The sequence below is a fragment of the Vicugna pacos genome, chromosome 16 (genome assembly GCF_048564905.1).
Source record: "Vicugna pacos chromosome 16, VicPac4, whole genome shotgun sequence".
Classification (NCBI taxonomy): domain Eukaryota; kingdom Metazoa; phylum Chordata; class Mammalia; order Artiodactyla; family Camelidae; genus Vicugna; species Vicugna pacos.
In genome coordinates this window covers 32,441,556-32,464,477 of record NC_133002.1, presented here as the reverse complement: position 1 = coordinate 32,464,477, position 22,922 = coordinate 32,441,556, and the positions used below count along the sequence as shown (strand labels likewise).

Sequence of the window (22,922 nt, the reverse complement as noted above, 5' to 3'; positions counted from 1 at the left end):
TAGCAAAATACGCCATGCTTTCCACAGCATGCCCTGCACCCTCCTGCCTGTCTCCCCACCCACCTTGCCAGCCCAATTTAGCTGCCCTGTTGCCACCCTGAAATGAGACCTCTGCCCCCAGCACTGTGTGCGATCAGGTTATCGGGTTCAGCCTGAGACACACCCTTGACAAGATTCTAGATTGTCTCAGAAATCAGGCCCCTCAAACAGGATTGCAGACAATCCCTATCTTCTCTCTGCCTGGCAAATCACTAACCACCCTTCGGTGGTGCCCAGCATCCCCTCCTGTCAGTAAGCGTACTGAGTCCGGCGCTTGTAACCTGAGGCGGGCTCAGCCCGTCTTTCTCTCCTCAGGACAGTGAGCTGACCAGGGGAATCCTGTGTCATCGCCCTAGGCGATCTGGCACTGCACCGATAACCTGTAACTGTTAGATGACATGAAAGTCCTGGCCTCGATTACACTTTGTTGGCTTTCCAAACTTCTAGTTCAAAGCATTAAACCACAGTACATTGGCAGTCTTCATTCTGGAGCCAGGGACACCGAGTGTTCCCTTGGGCCTCAATCTGTAGTGCTTTTATCTGGGCTTCCTTTTCAGTGTTATCAAATGTCAACTGTGGGAAAGAGAGGGAATTTCACTGGATATTTCTCCTTAGAGCTGTTTGCCCCTTGGTCTGGTCACTAATAGCTCTTTGTGGTACAGCCAGTAGCAGCCCTCAGCCCTGCACCTCTCCTTTCCTTCCTCTGAAGACTGTCCTTCCTTGAGGAAGGTTTAACACTCCTGCCTCACTTTACACATACTAATTCCCCCGAAGTCCTGGTACTCTCTCACCCTCCAAAAGAGGCCATGCTTTGCCTGAAACAGAAACGCATCTAGTCCTCAGCTGCCCCCCAAAAAAGTGGCCCTGATGGGGGAAATCCTTTCACAATGTACACTTATATCATCATTATGTACACTTTAAATATCTTAACAATTTTGTCAATTATATCTAAAAAAAAAAATCCAAGCAGGTATGTTGGGGCTGGTGGTGGTGGTAAGGCTCAGATCTTTGAGGTGGTCCAGGGACTCAGTTCCCTCCAACCAGCCCAAGTTACCACTGCTATATCTGCCTTCTGGCAAGTTGGGAAGTATGAGTATCGCTTCCATTTAAGGGTAAAACCCTGAATTTACCACCTTCACTTTTTTTTTTTTACCTTTTTTTTCTTTTATTGAAGTAGTTAATTTACAATGTTGTATTAGTTTCAGGTGTACAGCAGTCATCTACATACCTTCTTTTTCAGATTCTTTTCCATTATAGGTTATCATAAGATTGAATATAGTTTCCTGTGCTATATAGTAAGTCTTTGCTGTTTATCTGTTTTATATATAGTAGTGTGTATATATTAATCCCAAACTCCTAATTTACCCCTCCTCCACCACCTTCACTTTTTTACATCTCTTTGCCCAAAACTTAGTTTTGCGGCTGTATCTAGGTACGAGCTAATATAATCAAGCTAAAAGCTCATTAACATAACCATCATTTCCCATAGTTACCATTTTCTTTCTTTTCCCTTTTTTTCTTTTGTTTGTGGTGAGAACACTTTTAAAATCTTAGCAAATTTCAAGTAAACAGTACAGTATTGTTACCTATAGTCAGTGTTCCACACTAGATCTCCAGTTTGAACTTTTAAATAAATGATAAGTAAATTTCCATCTTGTCTCTGTTAAAGCAACCAAATCAATAGTCTAACGAATCAAATCTACTTATAAGATATTTCTTGCTTCTTTTGAGGTCATCCCAGAAATCCAGGCCCACTAACCCCACAGCTTTTCTGTTTCAGAGTAGTTACAACTTCTCACATTCCCTTATCCTGAATCCCTGAGAGCATCTCAAGGGCAGGGAGGATATCTTTTATTTTCAGTGAATCCTCAGTGCATAGTACAGTCTGGCAACCTAGCAGATCCTGGACAGATGGCTGTTGACTGGCTCAGGGCCAAGAGTGGATGCAATGCAGAGGGTAAGAGAGGGACAGGCAAAGAATGTGTGTGTGTGACCTCTTGGGGCAATATAAGTACTTTACATAGTACTTACACTCTCTGTTAGCTCAGGTAAGCCAGAGTACTTGAAAAAGAAAAAAAGAATACAAAGCAATACTACAATACAAGGTAACCTACTCAATGACTCCTTCCTTGAGACGAAACATTTTAATCCGATGGTAGCACGTAACACTGTACAGGGAGCCTCACAGCTCCGAGTTTCCCTCCAGATGAAAAGGGAAGTTCTCAGAAATAACTAGATTTGCTATAGCCTGGTCCCCTGCCCATGGGAGGGAGGGAAAACGATGTGGGAGAAGCACTGTGGTTGGTCTGCCTTCATGTCACTCATAGATCCAGTTCTGAGCACAGCTCTTGTAATCTGCCAGTTCCTCAGGGTGAAACCACAAGCCAATCTCCTTCTCAGCACTCTCCACGGAATCGCTGCCATGGATAATGTTCCTGAATGGGGAAAGAGATGGCCACATTACCAAGAGCAGAAGGACCAAACTGCCCAGAGGCTCCCCTCATTCCCATTGCCAGAAAGCCTACAGCTGCTGGAACAGAAAAAGCCAGAGCTCCATGTACACTATTCCATGTCACCCATGACTGCCATTAATGTAAGGATGAAGAGTGCCCCCCACATCCAGCCCTCCTAGCAATACTGACACAAGCAGTGAGAGCCTTCAGGAAGGACTCTGGTCAGCAAAGGGAGTTGTACCCAGTTCTATCCTCTCAGCAGATGTGCAGACATAGTGATGTTAACAGCCAGAGGCAGAGAGAGCCTGCAAAGCCAAACACCAATTTAAGGAGGAAAACAGGAACTCTGATTACAGATTGATCTGTATATGGCACCATGTCTATTCCTAGCTTCAGAAACCCGTATTCTTGTGGCACCTAACTTGGATTTTTAGAAAAGCGTAAAATGCACCAACTCCTACCTGCCAACTTGGATGCAAAAGTCCCCACGGATGGTCCCAGGCTTGGAGTCTGCAGGGTTGGTCTCCCCGAGCATCACTCGGCCTGTCTTCACAACATTTAGCCCCTCCCAGACCTCCAAGGACAAAAGAAGATATGGTCAAGGAAGAAAACCAGTCTCAACAGAAACCTGAAAACTATTCATTCAAAAAAAGAGAAGAAGAAAAATCTTCCTTAAAATGACATTCGTTCATTGAACAAATATTTATGGAGCATCTACATGTTCTAGCACTGGAATCCTGGTCTCCCTGCCCCCATTCCTGCCTTTCTATAATCCATTCTTTTTTTAAAATTTATTTGTATTGTTACTATTATTTTCTAATTTTGCTGGGGGCGGGTAATTAGGTTTGTTGGCTTATTTATTTATTTTTTTCTTATTTAACGGAGGTACTGGGGATTGTACCCAGGACCTCATGCATTGCTAGGCATGCACTCTACCACTGAGCTATACCCTCCCCTCCTTATAATCCATTCTTGACACAGTAGCCAGAGTGGCCTTTTTAAAACACCAAGTGTAAAAACCTCCCATAGCCTCCCAGCCCTCATGAAGTACAACGGGCCAGCACAGCGCTACATGTTCTGGCCTCTGCCTGTGCCTCTGAACTCATCTCATGAAACTTTCTCTTCCACCCACCAGGCTTCAGCTATTCCAAATTTCTTTCTGTACTTCAAAAAGTCCCCCACTCCAGGCCCTTTTGCACATGCTACTTTTTTTTTTTTACATTTTTTATTGATTCATAATCATTTTACAGTGTTGTGTCAAATTCCAGTGTTCAGCACAATTTTTCAGTCATTCATGGACATATACACACTCATTGTCACATTTTTTTCTCTGTGATTTATCATAACATTTTGTGTATATTTCCCTGTGCTATACAGTGTAATCTTGTTTATCTATTCTACAATTTTGAAATCCCAGTCTATCCCTTCCCACCCTCTACCCCCCCCCAGTAACCACAAGTCTGTGTTCTCTGTCCATGAGTCTATTTCTGTCCTGTATTTATGCTTTGTTTTTGTTTGTTTTTGTTTTTTAGATTCCACATATGAGCGATCTCATATGGTATTTTTCTTTCTCTTTCTGGCTTACTTCACTGCTACTTTCTTGGTTGAGAATGCTCTTCACTGTGAATCTGTGCATGGCTGGCTCCTTCTCATTCAGATCTTAGGGTGAAAATCATGTTCCTTGACCACCCAATCAAATGTAGTTACTTGTTACCACATCATCCTATTTCATTTCTGTGCACATCACTAATCATGTATTTTTTGGTTTCTTTATCATCTGTCCATCCTCTCTTTCAGGATGTGTAGACAAGAAAAGCTATGAAAACAGTTACCTATGTTGTCTCACTCATGACTATATCCCCAGTGTCTGGAAAAGAGCCCAACACAAAGATGATAACCAATACGTACTCAGAGAAGAATTACTGCAATAAACATGAAACCATCTCCCTGCCCTCCAAGAGCTTACAGTCAGGTAGATCTCTCCTGATCTCTCCCAGATGAGTCTTCAGTTCAGCAAGCAAATGTATTTTGTCTTTGTTGAGCTAGAAATCTGACTCATGTCCTAACCATCCAGTGCCCCAACCTCTGTATCCTCTGCATCAATGAGGACCTGGCATCAGAAGCAGGAATCACAACATCCCCTCTTCCCTCCCAATTGAGTCATTCACATCAACATCCCACACATGTACACTCACCATGGCAACCACTGGCCCTGAGTGCATGTATTTCACCAGGCCAGCAAAGAACGGGCGGTCCTTCAGGTCGATGTAGTGCTCCTTGAGAAGGTCTTCAGAAGCCTATTCCACAGGACAGAGGATGAGAACTGATCCAAACACTTCCTAAAACCCAGGAATCTAGTTATTTCCCACTCACCCATCCTGCTGTGTAAAACATGAGCTCTCAGCTCACTAGTTCTGTTATAACCCAATTCACTCTTTATTTTTTTTTATTAAAAAAATTTTTTGTATATTTTGTTTTGCCTTTTAAAAAAAAAATTTAAAGTGGCAGTTTCTATTTATTTGTTTGTTTGTTTATTTATTGGGGGGGTAATTAGACTTATTTATTTATTTTTAATAGAGGTACCTGGGGATTGAACGCAGGACCTTGTGCATGCTAAGCATGTACTCTACCACTGAGCTATACCCTCTCTCCCCAACCCCCAGTTCACTCTTGACTTTACCAGAGGGAAGAAGTGACAGGGACTAAAAGTGCTTCAGCTTTGTACCAATTTTCCCCCTATTGGCCTTGATTGATCAGAATAAAATTACAGAACATTAGAATTGAATCCAGCCACCGCATTTTAGACAAGAAAACTGACAATACAATGAATTTTCATTCCCAAGCAAGCCTCAACTAAAATGTTAGAGGGAGGTGGTCTAAGCATTGAATGAGTAGCAAATTGAACCAGGCCATTTCTCAGGAATACTTCACATTTATTCAGAGGATAAAGGCCCAGTGTGGGGAACCATGCAATTCCCACAGGTATTTACAAACCACCCAAAAGTGTATGACATCTAGCAATAAGTAATGTTACTGAAGAATGTATTAGAATCTTTCACATTGCAAGCCTGGTATGTGGGAACAAATCAAGTTAGCTAGAGAGAAAACCCCCTGCTTAGCAATGCCAGCCTGACTCAGCTGTGTTCTCTCTTTGCCACCACATACATGCTTGCCAAGGGTCCAACGAGGTCCCTTAGTTTTCCCAGTTCTCTGGTACTGCATCCCATCATTCGGCCTCTGGTTGATCGTCACTAGCCAAAGCAAACTTACACAGCCGTGTGATCACTCCGTGTTAGAGTTCACCCTGCCCCGTCCTCTCAATCCACAGGACTTGTAGTGGCAGTCTCTTAACACACCCTGACGACCTGCCCTTACCAGAACACTTTTAATTCTATTCATTGGTTCTGGTTATCTTTCCTCTGCAAAAGAGATCACAGGCTTTTTCTTTTTTTTTTTTGGCAGCAGGAGGGCTCAAGTTTTCCCTTGCCTCCCTCCACATCAGACCTAAATAACCCTACAGGTTCACGGCAACAATCCCCTGCCCCATGCTTCACCACGTCCAAGTCCTTGATGGGAAACTCAGTGTAAAGGACAAAATGTACGCACTGAGGGGTCATAGAGACCCTGTTAAAACCCCAGTTGCCTCAGTGACTTGGTAATCACACATTACTTAACCTCTCCAAGTCCTAATTTCCTCATCGCCAACCAAGGGAATAGGAATAAGTACCTCTCTGGGTTGTCATGAGGGCTGGATTAGAAAACACATATGCCCAGAACATGATAAATACCTGATCAGCAATACTTTGATTCACTTTACCTTCAAAACCTAATTTAATATGCAAACTCTCTGGAAAGCACTGCCTGTCCAGCTAGAATCATTCCGCCATGCTCTCCCCTCAGCACAATCAGTCTACACCCTTTTATATTAAAAGTTTTTCTAAAACATTACATAGGACCTAAATTGCAAATCGAACTAAATTTAATGTAATTTTTTTGTGTGTGGGGCAGGTTACTAAGTATTTATTTATTTATTTTAACAGAGGTACTGGGTATTGAACCCAGGAACTTGTGCATGCTAAGCAGACACTCTACCACTAAGCTCTACCCTCCCCTCCCGAACTAAATTTAAATTGTACTAGGGAAGTCCAAAGCTGGCTCTTAATAGAAAAAAAGATGATCCCCTGGTTTATTTGCTTTGAGAATTTGAATTCTTCTTTCCCAGGTCTGTTTGAAGAAGGGTTCTTGGCCAGTCAATCCTTTGCATTTTTTGAAATAGTGCTTTGTAGGTGTCTGCAGGCGTGTCTGCTCTCTGCTGTCTCAGGTGGGCCTCCCCAAGGGCAAAACCACAATTTTCCCCTACTTGCCCTGTGGTGTGTAATATATGCTAGACACTAAGTGCGTGGTAAATAATGATGGAAAGATTTCCTTGCTGAAAAACAACCTGCCTCAAATGGGGGTTGAGTGGGGAGGGGGTAGTTCTCTAAAATGATCCACTCAGGAAACTCAAGACCAGGAGCTCAAATGTGCTCAGGACTTTGAGTCAGCAGTCACCGTGCTGCAGCAACACGTGGACCTTTACATTGCTAAGAGAAAAGGGAGAAGATTTCTGAAAGTCCCAGATAACTTGGTTTGTTCCAAGACTCAGTGGAGATGCTAGGCCACCAAGGAGTTTCCAGATTTCAAGATATTTGTGCTCACCCTAAATGGAAGTCTAAAAAGGAAGAGAGGGAGAAATGGAGAAGCTGACATGCAATGTTCCCCTGTACTATGAAATAACAAAAATAGCAAGAATTAAGTCCACTTACCTGCATGAGTTTCATAGCAACGAGGCGGAATCCCTTCTGCTCAAAACGTTTGATGATCTCTCCCACCAGCCCGCGCTGGACTCCATCTGGCTTGATGGCAATGAAGGTGCGCTCACTGTTGGCCATGGTCCTGGGGATAGACAGGTGGAGGGATGAAACAACACTGAATATCCTGCCCACATCATTATCCTTCTCAAGCAGATTACCCCATAAAGCTGGTTTAAATCTGTCACGTCAACTCCAAGACTCTAGTAAAAATCTAATTCCTCCTCAGTCCCCACATCTATGAACTAATATCACAGAGTGGCGAAGGGCCCAAAAGCAGGCGCTATCATTTCTATCCCATTTGATTCAATAAGTTTCTATTAAGCTGTTGAAGGAGGCAACCAAGAGGACACGACTGCCAGTTCACCCTCGAGCTGGACACAGGCAATCTAAGGCTCCTGTTTGTGGAATGTACACTCTGTACACTGTCCCCACAGTGGGAGCTGTTCCAAGGATGCAGCCTTAAGAGAGTCAGGTGCTGTTGAGACCACCTGGACTGGATACGTAACTGAACCCAGTTAAGGCCTCTGTGTAAACATTAAGATTCTGATGGGTGGGTACAGAGATCTACTTGTCTTCCTTTTTCTTCTCTTTCTTCTTTTTTTTTTCTTTCGCTTTTTTAATGGAGGTACAGGGGATTGAACCTCGTACCTCGTGCGTGCCAAGCATGTGCTCAACCACTGAGCTGTTATCCTCCTCCCAGATCTACCTGTCCTGCAGCCACCGAGACAAGCCTCATATATATGTGCCCTTGCTTATTAAAACTGCCACCTTCCAATCTGGAACAGTCCGCCTCTTTCTTTGGTCTCACTTTGCCCTCTGTGTACAGGGGCCAGTTTATGAACTGACAATTGTCTACGCAGTCAGGAGACGGAAGAGATGGACCTTGGGAAAGAGGCATCCATGGAAGAAATCCCAAGTTGGCCATCAACCTCCAAGCGGGGAGGGCCACCACATGAGAACAGAAATACCCTGAGAACCGTGGCTGCTTTAAGGCATTTGTTTGAGAAACTACGCAGAGCAGCAAAGAAGGGAAACGACTGGCTGCCGCAGTGGGCTGGCCTTCACTGTGGGCAGCGGATGCACAACTAGAAGCTGATGCTCAAGTGAGATAGCTGGAAGAAGAGCTGAAGTTAGAGAAGAACGTGCAGCTGTCCACTGCTCGGGGCTGGCAGACAGGAGAGCCAGATGACAAGTTGGAGACCTTACTTAGCATGCTGTTTTGCAAAGCTAGGAGAGCATAAGCCGTTGCAGATTAACATCCAAGCACTGTGACAAAGCCTGATTAAGTCGCTAAGAGAAAGAATCCTTGGGAAAGTGAGGAGCGCAAATGGGATGATGTTGTGGTGATTGACAAAGAAATGGATGGGGCGCCCCAGGCTGTCCAACTCCTAACACAAAACTTTAAGCAAGTAATTACCCTAGACTTGATATTAGAGAAATATACCCCAAAACTCCTAGAAGAAAACTTGCATTCTCTGCCCCTGGAAGTTGTAAATCTTGTGTCTTTGAACTGTAAACACCCCAGGAAATAACTAAAGCACTGCCCAGTGAAGAAAAAGGGGTGGAGGATGAAAACACAGACTTGCTATAGGAGCTGCCTCGCACAAAATCTCACGGCTTCCCTATTATTCATCAGGGGCAAATACAAATTTAAGTCTTCTCCACAAATATAAGTAAAAGGCTTTAGCCTTGTTAGTGGATACCTGATTCATTGCTAAAGTTTTGGAGTGAAAGCTATGGATTCTCTGTTTGTGTCTATCTGTATGTTCTTGTATGTCTACAGATATATGTTATGTACAGGTGATGTTTTTCTATCTCCAGAGGGTACTGCCAAAATTAATTTGTTAAAGAGCTCTACCTAGTTGGCCTAAAGAACAATAAGCTTTGATATCAATAGTGTATTTATGTAAAACTGAAACAAGTTTCTTTCATCTGCTCAAAGCACAAAGTTTTCTTGGACTATTAGTCTGTTTCTTATGGAGCTATGAAAGGTTTTTCTTTATCTTTTGAATAGCCTGCCTACTATTTCTTTATTCATTTTGGGGTTTTTCTGGGGGGTAATTAGGTTTATTTATTTATTTAATGAAGGCACTGGGGATTGAATCCAGGACCTTGTGCATGCTGAGAACACACTCTACCACTCTACATACTATACCCTACCCCCTGAGTAACCTGCCTAGAAAAGAAAGATTCTGTGTTTTATCAAAATAATTTCTTGTGTTTCATGTTGTCTTTATCACATCTTGGACTACTTAGGAAAACTGAGTCTTCTCTATTAAAAGAGCTAAGTTTTGTTTTGTTTTGTTTTTACAACTATGTAATTCTCTGTATTTGCCTTTGAAGTCTTTATTCCTTAGATTAAAAAGATTGCTAAGTATTATTTCACAGTGATCTAAGATCCTATTTAATCAAGTGTTTTAAAAATTTTTGTTATTTTCAGTAAGCTTCCTAAAAATCAAACTCTAAATGAAGTTTTGTTGAATTTGAACTAATTTGGGGATTTTCCAGAGGGCCCCTGTAACATCTCAAAAGACGTATTCTCTATCTTTATAAAAAAAAGATGTTAAACTAATTAGGCCTACTTGATATGTTAAATTATATGGGAAACACTGTCAAATAAGAAGTGATGTTCATACACCAGAAATTGGCCCAACACTGTAAACTAACTATACTTCAATTTAAAAAAAAAAGTGATGTTCAAAGGGAACTATATTCAGTATCTTATAATAGCCTATAATGAAAAAGAATATGAAAATATATATATGTGCACAACTGAGTCACTATTGTATACACTAGAAATTAACACAACATTATAAACCAAATATACTTCAATTAAAAAAAAGAAAAAAGAAGTGATGTTAAATTTTCTTTAGGGTATATTTGTATGAAATCCCTAAAAACCTGATATGTTATCAGTTATAATTTTATTTTTTTGTTTTTAAAATTTTTATTTATTTTCCGGGGGGGTAATTAGACTTACTTATTTATTAATTTTTTAGAGGAGGTACTGGGGATTGAAACCAGGACCTCGCATGCTAAGCATGTGCTCTCCCACCTCAGTTATAATTTTAAAATGCATATCACAGAATAATCAAATTTCCTTGTCAATTGTATTATGGTGAGCTCTCATCAGCTCTTTAACCAAGGCCATTGTAAAGTCTTTTGTCATCTACAGTCATTGTTTTACTCTGATGTTTTTGCAAAACTGTTCCTGTAAAAGTACCTCATCTTCAAGGAGATTCATGGAAAAACTCCGACAAGCATAGGTTTATGATAATTAAGATCAGTTTGCCTTCATGTGGCAGGGGCAGTAATGGACCTTTCAAGCTTCCCCAAGGCTGCCTGAACAGCCCACCACAGGTCATGAGTTGGGAGCCTGAGACCTGTCCCTATTAACCTTCTCCACATCAGTAAAACAGGCCCATTACGTGGATGATACAATGTTGACACGTGAAGACTTGCCCCTGCTGCAGGACACTCTGCAGGCTTTGCTGGAACATCTGTGAGGGAGAGAATAGGCGGTGATCCGCAGATAATTAAGTCAAGGCCCAGGCACCACAGTAAAGTTTTGGGGAGTCATTTGATGGGGTTAAGATGCACATGGTCCCACAAGCTGTGATTGATGAGGTATGAGCCTATCAACCCTAAGAATGTGAAAGAGGTGCAAGCTTTTGTCGTTTTTGGAGGACTGTTATTCCCACCTGGCACAGTGCCTCCATCCCTTATATGGCCTGGTAAAGAGACGGCATGTGCGGGACTAGCGGACAGAGCAGCAAACCACCTTTGAGAAGACAAAAATATTAGTGAAGCAGATCAAAGCTCTGGGCATCTCCCCAGCAGGGCTACCATTTGGGTTATATGCATGTGTGACTCTAGAAGGTATGGGTTGGGCACAGTGGCAGAGACAACAGGAGAGAGTATCCACAGGATTCTGCTCCCAGCTCTGGAAGAGGGCAGGAAACCAGTACACCCCTACAGAGCAACAGCTCCTAGCAGAGTCCACAGCACTCCTCCGGGAAGATCCTCTCACAAAGGAACAGCACATCATGGTAAGAATGTCCCTTCCTTTGGAGGGGTGGGAATATATTCCACTGACCCACCTCCGCTGTGGTTTAAGCCCCAGCACTGACTAAGCGGCACATCTATTTGCAGCAGAGGAGCACCCAGGCCTAATCCAAGCTTTCCCCTGTCGCCTCTCAAACCAGGCTGCCATCATCAGGGAAGCAGAGACCACATATGGATACTTTTGGTGAATAGACAGTGATGGGTGTTACATTTCAAAGGTCATGATGTGCAAAACTGGGCAAAAGAATATGACACTGAATGAAAGTTCCATCTCCCCTATAACCCACAAGCAGGAGGACTGGCAGAAAGGAAAAACAGAATATTAAACCAGCAAATTAAATTACTAACAGGTAAAAACCACCTTGGCCAGGTGGACTAAAGTACTGTCTGAGACTGATACATTTGCATTATCAACCAGTAGGGCCTGTTGCCCTGTATGCCCGACTGGAGACCCCTGCCCAGACATCCAATGCCATAAATATAAGGAAGTCTTGGGAAACAGCCATTTCCCGGACTTTGTGGATCAACATGCTGTGTTGCTGAGAACACCAAGCCCCACCATGCCTGGGAAAGGAGTCATCTACTGAAATTTGCAATGGGATGACCCACCGGGAATTAGTTCACACCCCGAGTAAGGTGGAATTACTTAATCTTCACTGGGATCCAGTTGTCCTGCTGGAAGCAGACCTGTTGAAATGTGCTATACCTGGAATGGAACACGCACCTCTGAAAGAAGGAAGGTGGGGGTCTTGGTCTGGTGCATCCCGTCCCCAGTCCAACTCCTCACCCCTGACAGTGCTGCCTCCTCCGGTCACCATGTATGGTACATAAAACCAAGTCAAGTTCCTAGTCGCCAACCTCCCTCTCCTCAAGGCCAGATGAGCACATTCTGTTTTCCACTGTACAATCATTTAGCCCCCCATCTTTGTCCCTCCATTGGTCTGGAGGATATTATAGCATACATAGAAGCTCTTAATAAATTCACCCAGCAATCCTTAAATAACAACCAGCAAAGTCTGTCTTTACCAACCATTGAAATATCTCTAATGAAATAAGCTGTCCTCCAAAACAGAACAGCCTTGGACATTATTACTGCCTTACTTACTTTAGTAACTATTGATGATTCGAATTATGGGACTCTATATATATAAACTTTTAAAATTCCAGTGGAGATCCATTTGTCTTGCAGCCACCCAAGATAAACTTCAACTTCCCTTGCTTATTACACCTGCCACCTACCAACCCGGAGTAGTCTGTCTTTCTTCAGTCTCTCCTTGCATTCTGTGTACAGGAGCCAGTTTGTGAACTAACATAAGCTTCTGCCCTGGGCCCAACACTGTGGCAGAGCTAAGGCAGGGGATGTAAAAATAAGACAATATCTGTCTCAGTTCTCCAGATGAAGGAAACTACGGTGATAATGTGAAAGTGACAACTGGTACAAGAAAGTATAAAATACAGTTTGACCTACTGCCACAATCATGGTATCAGAAATGGAAGGAGTTTTAGACATTATTTTATTACAATCCCCTTCTTTTACTAATGAGGAACTAGATCTAAACATCAGAATGAGGGCCCAAATCCGAATTTCCCAACCCTATGCAACTTATGCTACATCCTAATATGTAATGAATATTCTGACTAACCAATAAATGGTGTACTGTGGGAGAACCATTACCATTAAGAATATCTGATATGCAACATCATGCTGGAGGGATGCCTACAGAGCATCTGTTCCAGAGGTTTCCTTTTACAGAGAAGACCAGGCTCAGGACCTGCTCTGCTTCCACAAGATGAGAAAGAAGTGCCCTCACCTTGAAAGACAATCCCTAATGTGGATAGCAGCACCACCTCCTGTCTCTATCTTCCTGTACTTTTAGTTAACCTTTTATTACAGCACCTTAACAATATATTTGAATTTTCTGTTGATCTGCCTCTCCACTGGCAAGCGGCATCGCCATGTACAGGGGATGGTTTACTTCTGTTTCTGTCCTTGGTACCTAGCCACAGCGTAAGAGCAAAGAAAATGTCTTAAATGATAATCACCTTGCACCTCCAAAAAAAAGAGACAAAGCCCAAGAACTGGCGGAGAACTCCGAATGGACGCTCGAGATAAGCATGGATTCCCCAGGAGAAAATGCGGCCAAAGAGCTGCAGTCCCTGTAAGTGTCCTCTGCTTCATTCATTCAGCAAGAACTTACTAAGTGCCAATTCCAAGCCCAGGACTGCACTCAGAAACAAATAAGCCCCTATGATCGCGACCTGATGGGAAAGGTAGGCAGGGACAAAGGCGAGTCCACGTGGCGTGGGGCCTGCACCTGCAGGTTTGCACCTGACAGGCTCTCCCCTGCCCTTTCCTCCCACCCAATCCCCCTTGCCACATCTCAGAGCGGAACCCACCCGACCTCTTCACCTTCCCCTCAGCGGCCCCCTTCCTCTCCCTTTCCTTTCAGGACCCCGAACTCTTCTCACCCCTACGGCTACTTGGGCTTCAACTCCGTTTGCTGCTGCCGACACCGGAAACGCGCCCTCGCTCCTCGTGGTTCCAGACACCCGCGGGCCCGGAACGTTGCTGCCCAGATCCGCGGCGGGAGGGCCCATTTCAGATAGCACCACTCTCCTGCGCTTCCTCTTGGCAGTCGGGTGTCATTCCAGAAAGCAACTTTCCCAAGTTTCAACTTCCGGTAGTGCTTTTCCGGCTCTTCCGACAAGCTCCCGCCATCTCCCCACTCCACCGCCCCACCCTTACCCCCGCCTTAAGATTCTGTGACTCGCTTCCGTATTTGAAGAGCGAACTGGCTTCCGAGAGGTGGCGCTCACACTTTGCAGGAAATCTGAAGGAGCGCCTGACCCAGAAGTAGACAGTCGCCCTCATTTTACATTTACTCATTCTTTCCAGCCTGTCAAGCAGATTATTTATTGAGTACTTACTATGTGGCAGGCACTGTTTCAGCGTCTGGTGTATAGCAGAAACTTTCTTGGAGCTTCTTGAGGGGTTGTGAATGGGGACAAACAATAAACAAATGAGCAAATTAATATGTAATAAACATATCACAGTATGTGAATATTGTCAAGAAAAAGCAGGGCAAGGGGGATCGAAGGAGTAAACTAAAGGTTGATTGGAGAAATTTCTCACAAGAAGAAGCACTAGAATAGAGCTGCATGAAGGGAGGGAGCAATTCTGGTGATTATTGGAGGGCCCAGCATTACAGTGGGCATTGAGTGCCGAAAGATACCATTGGAGAGCGGCAAGATTATGTGGTGGTGGGAAGCCAAGGGAAGGGTTTTGAATAGTGCGATACATTATATTTTTAAAAAATCATACTGATGGCTGTAGGAGGAATGGATGGAGTAAGGTATAAAGTAGAATAGTAACCTTCTGAGGAAGCTGGAGCAATTGGACATCTAAAGGCATAAGAAGGAAGGAAGGAAAGAAAGAAAAAGGAACCTCTACCTAAACCTCCCACCTTAAATAAAAATTCACTCAAAATGGATCTTAGATTTAAATGCAAATGTAAAACTGTCACCAAACAAAAGTTCCTGTGCCCCATGCTCAGTGAAGCCAAACAAACCACTTTTGTAGGAGTTTGGACCTGTTATTGCAGGTCCAAGCAAGGATGAGAGGCAAAAAACTTCTCAAAAAACTGGAACTCCTGGACGGTTTTTGGGGAAAAGTACTTATAGGCAAAATTTGAGGTGAGGGCTACAGGGTGTGTGATTTTCTTCTGATTGGTTGCTGGTGAGGTAACAGGGCAGTGCCCCAGGAGTCTTGTGCTTAGCTTTAAATTGCTATCCTCCATCTGGGTGGGGGCCTTAGTTCCAGAAGAACTCAAAGATATTGTTATATATATTCCTTAAGGAGGAACCAGGACTCTGCCCCAAGGCTGCACAATTTCTTGACTGTCCCTCCCTTGTCTGGTTAGCAACTGTTTGAATCTGCCCTTTGGAACTCAGAGAAGGCCAAGGAGGCTGAATGAAGCCTAGGTCCTACTGAGAAGAAATGGGGGACATGGAAAGGATTTGTATCAGGGAGAACCCCACAGAGTCCTGTTCCTTTTCACAAATACAGCAGAAGAAAAATGCTGTCATTTCAGTAAACAAAGTTACCTGCCATCAAGCCATCAGCCACTGCAGCCTTCCCCAATGGTGTACCCTGAGGGGAGTTAAGATGCATATTAAAGGAATTGTTTCAATATGCATCTGATTTTCCCCCAATGCATCTTTTCTGTGTGTGATTAGCAGTAAATTTTGATGTTCCACTACATTTTTTTTTCAGCAGAAACTCCTATAAGTCCTTGCTCCTCACCTCTTTTGGAACAGTTTTTTAGAGCTGAGAGGCTGTCTCCCACACTATAGTCTTCAGTAATGTCGCCAAATAAAATATTAATCACAACTTTTAGGTTGTGCTTTTTTTTTTTCAGTCAACACTATAAAAAGTTTAGGAAAAAAAACACGATAAAAAAAAATTCTTCAGGACCAAGGGCTAGGCAGAGTTTTTAGACTTGCCACCAAAAGCACAATCCATAAAAGGAAAACACTGATAAATTGGATCTTTTTGAAATCAAAACCTTTGGCTCCTCAAAAGACCCTGAGAAGAGGATGAAAAACAAAGTATAGGGTGGGAGAAAATATTTGCGAGGCACATCATCAACATACCCTTGTATCTAGACTATATAAAGAATTCTCACAACTCAATTGAAAGAAAACCTAATTAGAAAATGAGCAAAAGATAAAAATAGACATTTCACTGAAGAGGATATACAGAGGGCCAATAAGCACATGAAAAGATAACAGCTTCTTTAGCCATTAGGGAAATGCAAATTTACACCACAATGAGATATCACTACTCACATATAATAGTTAAAATGAAAAAACAAAAAAACAAAAAAACTAGTAACAATACCAAATGCTGTCAAGGAAGTGGAGAAATTGGATCACTACTGGTAGGAATTTAAAATGGTACTGATGCAGGAAAAACGAATGTAGGGTGTGAGGAGGAACATGTCCCAGGTCTCGGTTGAGCCCTGGGAATGTGCCCTGCCAAGTGTGGGTACTTGGCTTCATGCAGGAAATTCAAAAGTGAGCCACAATTGAGTAAAGATAGATATATTTATAGATATACATACTGCATAGAGTGTAGGCTGTTTTAGAAGGCAAGAGAAAGGCCACGAGGTGTGGGGGTTGGATGCTCAGGATAAAGTAGAAGTAGGTACACACTCCATAGAGAGAGTGCGAGGGCAGTGTTGCCAGTTTTTATGGTCTCAGTAGCTTCACAGGCCTACAAGTGGGAGGACTATTCCAACTATCCTGAGGAAGGGGCTGGGATTCCGAGGAATTGGGCCACCACCCACTCTTTGACCTTTTATAGTTAGCCTTGAGATTGTCATGGTGCCGGGCAAAGGGGACTTATAGCAGGCTAGTGCCTTTAAAACTGTGAACCCACCTTGGGGGTGGGGTGGGGAGGTTATATATCCATAGCTCAAACAATAAAGCCCTGATAACAATCAACAGAATCATTTTTTCATCAGAAGACTTAGGATGGCGACATGATGCCTCCAGGCAACCAGTTCTATAGAGGCTAGACCTCTATCTCATAAGCACTCAAGATATGGTCTTCTTGCTAATTCAGGCTATTTTATAAGGTTACAGTTCTGTGACCTTCTCCTTGGAGAAGGACTCAGAGACAAAGCATGATTATTACTTTCAATTAATGGAAAAAAAGTTTGAAAATAAATATATGTGAATACATACATATATATGACTGAAGAAATATGCTGTACACCAGAAATTGACACAACATTGTAAACTGACTATACTTCAATTAAAAAAACTTCCTTGTACCTATTTTTTTCAACATCACTTGAATCTATAACTATTTCAAAAGTTTTAAAAATTTAAACAGAATTGGAAAAATTGGCTGAGACTATAGAGTAGTCCAAGTGGGAGATAATGGTGCTTTGTAATAGGTGGTGACAAAAGAGAAGACAAGTAGTTGGTTATAGGATATATATTTAAGTTTGAGCCCATAGGTCTTGCTGTTGGATAGGCATGAGAGAGAGAAAAAAAAGATGTTGACTTCTAGTTGTTTTTTTTTTTTTGTAGATGATACATTAAATACCAGTTCAATAGAGTTATTTTCAAAGCTCCTTTTTAGTATTTGGGGTGCACTGTACTACTGCTTCTAAAACCTCTATGTACAAATGAATCCCTGAGAATTTGTTAAAATGCAAATTCTCATTCAGTAGGTTCTGAGGTGGAGCCAGAGAGTTTGATGATTCCAATGCTGTTGATTGGTAGATTCTATGAGACCATGTCCTAGAGCCAGGTTCTTTTAAATTAAAAATTTAAGCTTTATTGGGTGGGGAGGGTCTTGCCTGGGCAGATGCTGGAGAAGGGGGATGGGCAGCAGAAAACAGGAAGATCTCATTTCTTCCTGAAAGCTGTCCTAATTACATGACTCACCCTAATCTTCTCTTCTCAGTCCCACACACAACTCCCCACGCTCCCACAGGTAAATATTTTCTGCAAACCAAATCAGAAAACAATACAAATTTAAAGCTGAAAAGTAATCTTAATGGGACATTGGATCAATCCTCTCACCAGAAACCCTAGTAAGATGTTTCAGTCTCTGCTTAAAACTTCCAAGAATGGGGAGGGGGGGGGAAGATGGTGGGAAGGGATAGACTGGGATTTCAAAATTGTAGAATAGATAAACAAGATTACACTCTATAGCACAGGGAAATATACACAAAATGTTATGATAAATCACAGAGAAAAAAATGTGACAATGAGTGTGTATATGTCCATGAATGACTGAAAAATTGTGCTGAACACTGGAATTTGACACAACACTGTAAAATGAGTATGAATCAATAAAAAATGTAAAAAAAAATTAGATTAAAAAAAAAAAACAAAAAAAACTTCCAAGAATGGGACTACCCTACCTCAGACATTAGATCATTGGCTTTCAACCTGCCCCTTGCTAAAAAAAAATTGCTAACCAAATGTAATCACCTCCCAAAATAATAATAAGAGTAATGTTTAGTGAACTATACTAATGATATCAACTATTGTGAAGAGAGAAAGAGTGGTCACCAGCCTGCCTTTGTGGAGTAGCGGCAAGATTTTATAGAGAAGGTAGGATTTGGATATACAAAAAGAAGATGGTAAATAGATAATATAGATGTAGGTACTGGGAGATCAGGAAAGTAGCCAAGAGGAAAGGATGTAAGCAGGGAAAAGTAGGAAATGTCTGAGAAACTGATTAGACACTGATAAAGTGCTAGTAGGGATAGAACCACCAAGATTAGTGACAATCCATGAATGCTAGTTTAAGAAGTTGAGACTTTAGGCTGTAGTTAATGGAAAGTCACTGCAGCTTTGGGGATAGGACAGTGACATGAGAAATATCTTAAAATTCTGTAACTCAAAAAAACTGTTAAGGCCATTCATTTACTTTACAGAGATACGAATAATCAACAGAGATGATGCCATATATGCAAGATTACTCTGGTACTTAGGGAGTGCTACATTTTATTTATTTTTTTATTTGATTTTGTGGGGGGAGGGTAATTAGATTTCCTTATTTATTTATAGAGGAGGTACTGGGGGTTGAATCCAGAACCTTGTGTAGGCTAAGTATATGCTCTACTGTTTAAGCTATATCTTCCCAGCAAGGGAGTGCTATGTTTTAGACAGCAAAGAATCTGGCTATGATTTAGAGGGTAGATTGGAGAGTAAGAAGAAGCAAAGAGACTCATTAGGAGGATAATCAAGGTATAAGGATTAAAGTGGTTAAAGGAATGTTCAGAAATCCTAGGATAAACTGATGGAATTGATTAGATAGAATTAAAAGGGATAGAGAGGAACTATGTTATCAGCAATGATAGTACTTAAGAACATGGCTCTGTTTTCAAAAGATTGGGGGGTGATTCTTGACTTATTAGTTATATGAACTTGGACAAATTATCCAACATCACTAAGCCTCAGTTTCTGTATTTGCTAAATCATCATAAGACTGTTGTGAGGGTTATATAAAGTAATCCAATAAAAATTTAACACAGCGTCTGACACATAAATAATAAATGTTAGCTGTTTGGGTTTTTTTATAGCTATGGGTGACAAAATTTTTACACCTAAGAAACTGTGACAATAATGATATTAACAGAAATGAAGAAGACCAGAGGGAGCCAGCTAGAGGAAGATGAGTTTGGTGCAATATTGAATCTGACAGAGAGTGACACAAGGGAGAAAATATATAGAAATCAGTTTACCTGGGGTTCAGAAGATGTACTAGGCCTAGGGAGAGACCTGTCAGAATTAACTGCATAAAAGTGATCTGTAGATCCATAAAGTATTTACAAAGGAGCAATAATTACCACTCATTTGTTATACAGAAATGAGTAATAACTGATGTTCATTGAAAGATTGCTCTGTGTCAGGCACAATGTGCTTTACTTACAGTGACTTGCTTAATCCATATAACCACTTAATGAGATAACTACTACTATTATTTTCATTCTTTAAGTGAGGAAACTGAGGCTCATGGAGGCTGAGTAACTTGCCCAAGCTCAGAGAGCTAGAAGAGGCAGAACCAGTCTGTGCAGCACCAGAGCCTGGGCTCTAAACCATGTGTGTGCTGCTTCACTCTGCTCACAGCTTTATTCCCAGGTCTTACCTTCACGGGGGAACTCACAATGGGGTGCAAAGAAAACATAATTCAAGACCAATACTCCAGTACTGCACAGAGAATAGAACTGATTCAGGTCGTGGCTGTCCTGTTATTAATGATTTACACAATCAGAGCAAGGGATGCATTATGACTGCATGTGAGAAACAAAAAAGCATCTAGGGATTCAGGGCAGAGAGAGAACATTTATAACAATAATTGGGAATGAGTCCCCAGGGAATCTTCACTGCCCATAATCAAGAATGAAGTAGGAACCCTCCTACCTTTGACTCCAGAGACAAACTACAAATCAAACAGCAGGATCATTTGGTGAAGGTAATTGCCTTTGTTTCACAAAAAAAGTATGCACAGATCATCTGTCTGCTTCTAGCTCTAGAGTATGAAAAGAAAACTATCTCAGTCTTCTAAGTGAGGCCTTTTCCCTAAGGGACGGAGCAGGAGAGGTTTTGGGGAATCCAGTATTATTTACTGACTGGGGAAGGAAGTTGTGAGGGTCTCCTCTCACAGTCTGATGCAACAGCTGTATGATCTGGGCACTATTCTAATTCCTGTCTTATAGATGGGGAAACAGAGGCACAGGAAATTTAAACAATTTACCCAAGTCCACAAAACTAACAAGTGTTAGAGTCGGGCTGTGAATCCATCTTGCTGTTGCTCCAGAGCTCATAAGCTTAACTACTATACTGTACCCCATAGAATATGATGTCCTCGGAAATCACAGACTTCCTTGGCCTAGTGAGACCTTAAGAGTCACAGTCCAACCCAAACAGCATCATTCATCTTTTTCTATTTCAGTTATATTGCCTTCCTTCGACACCCTTGCATTTTCTTTGGGTTTTTTGTTTGTTTGTTTGTTTGTTTGTTTGTTTTTGGTGGGGTGGAGGCAATTATGTTTACTTATCCCTGCATTTTCTGCTCTGGCCTACAACAACGACAATAATACAGTCGATCATTTCTCCATAAACTCCTCAATCCCATTTATTTTAACATTCTCTTAAAACTTTCCTCTTGTCTCCACTTTTTCCTTCTTTTTTTCCCTCTTGTCTCCACTTTCCAAGCCTAGGTATAATAAAGCCTTTAGCAAAAACATGGATTCTTTGTCTGTGTCAATCTCCCCACTTGCCTTGACCCTGGTCTGGTCTTTCAGACTAAAACTCTCTGGGGGAAGGACTAATGTAGCTGGAGAGGCTGTATATTCAGGAGCAGTGCTTTAGCATTAATCTCTTTCTTGCTTTCATGGCCTTTGACTCTCCAGAACCCCTACTGGGAGCCTTTACATGGGAATGGTATCTTTTGTCTTTACTGATGATTATTATGATACTAGACTGGTTCCATAATCTCTCTCCTTCCTCCCTTCAGCCTCTTCAGATTGGGACTGAATGTTATGTAGTCTGTGATTTCTATAATACGTTGGTTGTAGTGCCTTCTGTATTAGTCAGGATAAGCTGGGTTGCACTGCAGTAAAAAAAAAAAAAAATCAATCCCTAACTCTCTGTGGCTTCATTTCTTAGTCCATTCAGGCCACTATAACAAAAATACCATAGATTAGGTGGCTTGTAAACAATAAACATTTATTCTTCATAGTTCTGGGGACAGGGAAGTCCAGGATCCTGTTGCCAACAGATGTGGTGACTAATGAGAATCCCCTTCCTCACTGATAGCTGTCTTCTCACTGTAACCTCACACAATGGAAGCAGCAAGGAATCTCTCTGAGGTCGTTTTTATAAGGACACTAATCCCATTCATGAGGGCTCCACCCTCACGTCATCACCTTCCATAGGCCCCCACCTCCTAATACCATTATGGGAGAGGGATTAGGGTTTCAACATATGAATTTGAGGGGAAGAGAACATAAACATTTATTCTATTGCACTGAACAAAACCAAATTTTGTCACTCACTTAAAATCTGCTGCATGGCCAACATCCTCTGTGGTTAGTTCTCTCCTTGCAATAACTCTGGGAACCTGGTTCTTACTAACATGTTTCTGCCATCCCCATACAAAGCCTATGAGCGCCAAATGGGGCAGAGAGCACTAGAGGGTCGTGCAGTGGCCCTTGGATGGTTGGTTTGCCTTGGAGATGACACGCATCACTGCTCCTTCCATTGACTAGAACTAGTCAAATGGCCTTGCGTAACTGTAAGGCAACTGGGAAATAAGGATGAACAAAGGGCATTCTGTGAGCCTTCTTCTCATGAATGTATCCTACACTGCAATCTTGTCTCTTCCTTTCCCAGTCTAGTCACAGCCCACCCACTTGTACCTTGGACTTTAACCTTCTGCCTCTAAATCCACAAATTAGAGTTCAGAGTCTTTGTTCCGGCCAGATGATCCTGCCTCTGCTCTTTCCCTGGCATGTCTCACAGATGTAGTGTTTTCTCCTTCATTCCCATTCCTACTTTTACATCTAGTCATTTTCCAGGATCTACCCAGCTGAGAGTGGTCTAAAAAGACCCTTTAAACTTTCTGCAATTAAAATTGAAGTTATTAAGAGCAAGAAACACTCTTTCTCTGGTGTGAGGTAAAGAAAAGGAAGAGAGGAAACACTGAAGGGATAAAAGTAGGTTGAGTAAGACTTCTGGGAGCCAAGTCCAGGAGCCACCCTGGTCCACTATTTCCCTAGGACAGTTTAATACAGATCAGACAAAAAGACCTCTGGGAAAGGGCCCTAATGCTTTCTGGTAGAAATGGGTTTTCCACTTCCACAGTTCACTCATGTTCTGATCAGAATGAGCGTTAGTGTCACACTTCTGGTTTTAATTAAATGCACAAGGAAACTTTTAAGAAAGAAAAATCAATCCTACCAACCTGAAAATTACTGTTGTT

General features: G+C 42.1%; 1 protein-coding gene across 3 annotated transcripts; it reads right to left on the bottom strand.

The window, feature by feature from the left end:
• Positions 1-2,164: 2,164 nt before the first annotated feature.
• On the bottom strand, positions 2,165-14,058 carry NME1 (NME/NM23 nucleoside diphosphate kinase 1). 3 transcript variants are annotated; one of them, XM_072938660.1, is made up of 5 exons: positions 13,821-14,058; positions 7,298-7,427; positions 4,688-4,789; positions 2,954-3,066; positions 2,165-2,474 (listed from the first exon to the last, which is right to left on the bottom strand). In XM_072938660.1, the coding sequence occupies exons 1-5, from the start codon at positions 14,006-14,008 to the stop codon at positions 2,357-2,359; spliced, it is 651 nt and encodes a 216-aa protein (XP_072794761.1). In that variant the 5' UTR covers positions 14,009-14,058; the 3' UTR covers positions 2,165-2,356. The 3 variants fall into 3 exon arrangements, with proteins under 3 accessions (XP_072794761.1, XP_006218472.1, XP_072794762.1); XM_006218410.4 differs by having other exon boundaries at positions 13,880-14,018; XM_072938661.1 differs by lacking the exon at positions 13,821-14,058 and adding an exon at positions 13,454-13,567.
• Between the last annotated feature and the right edge of the window lie 8,864 nt (positions 14,059-22,922).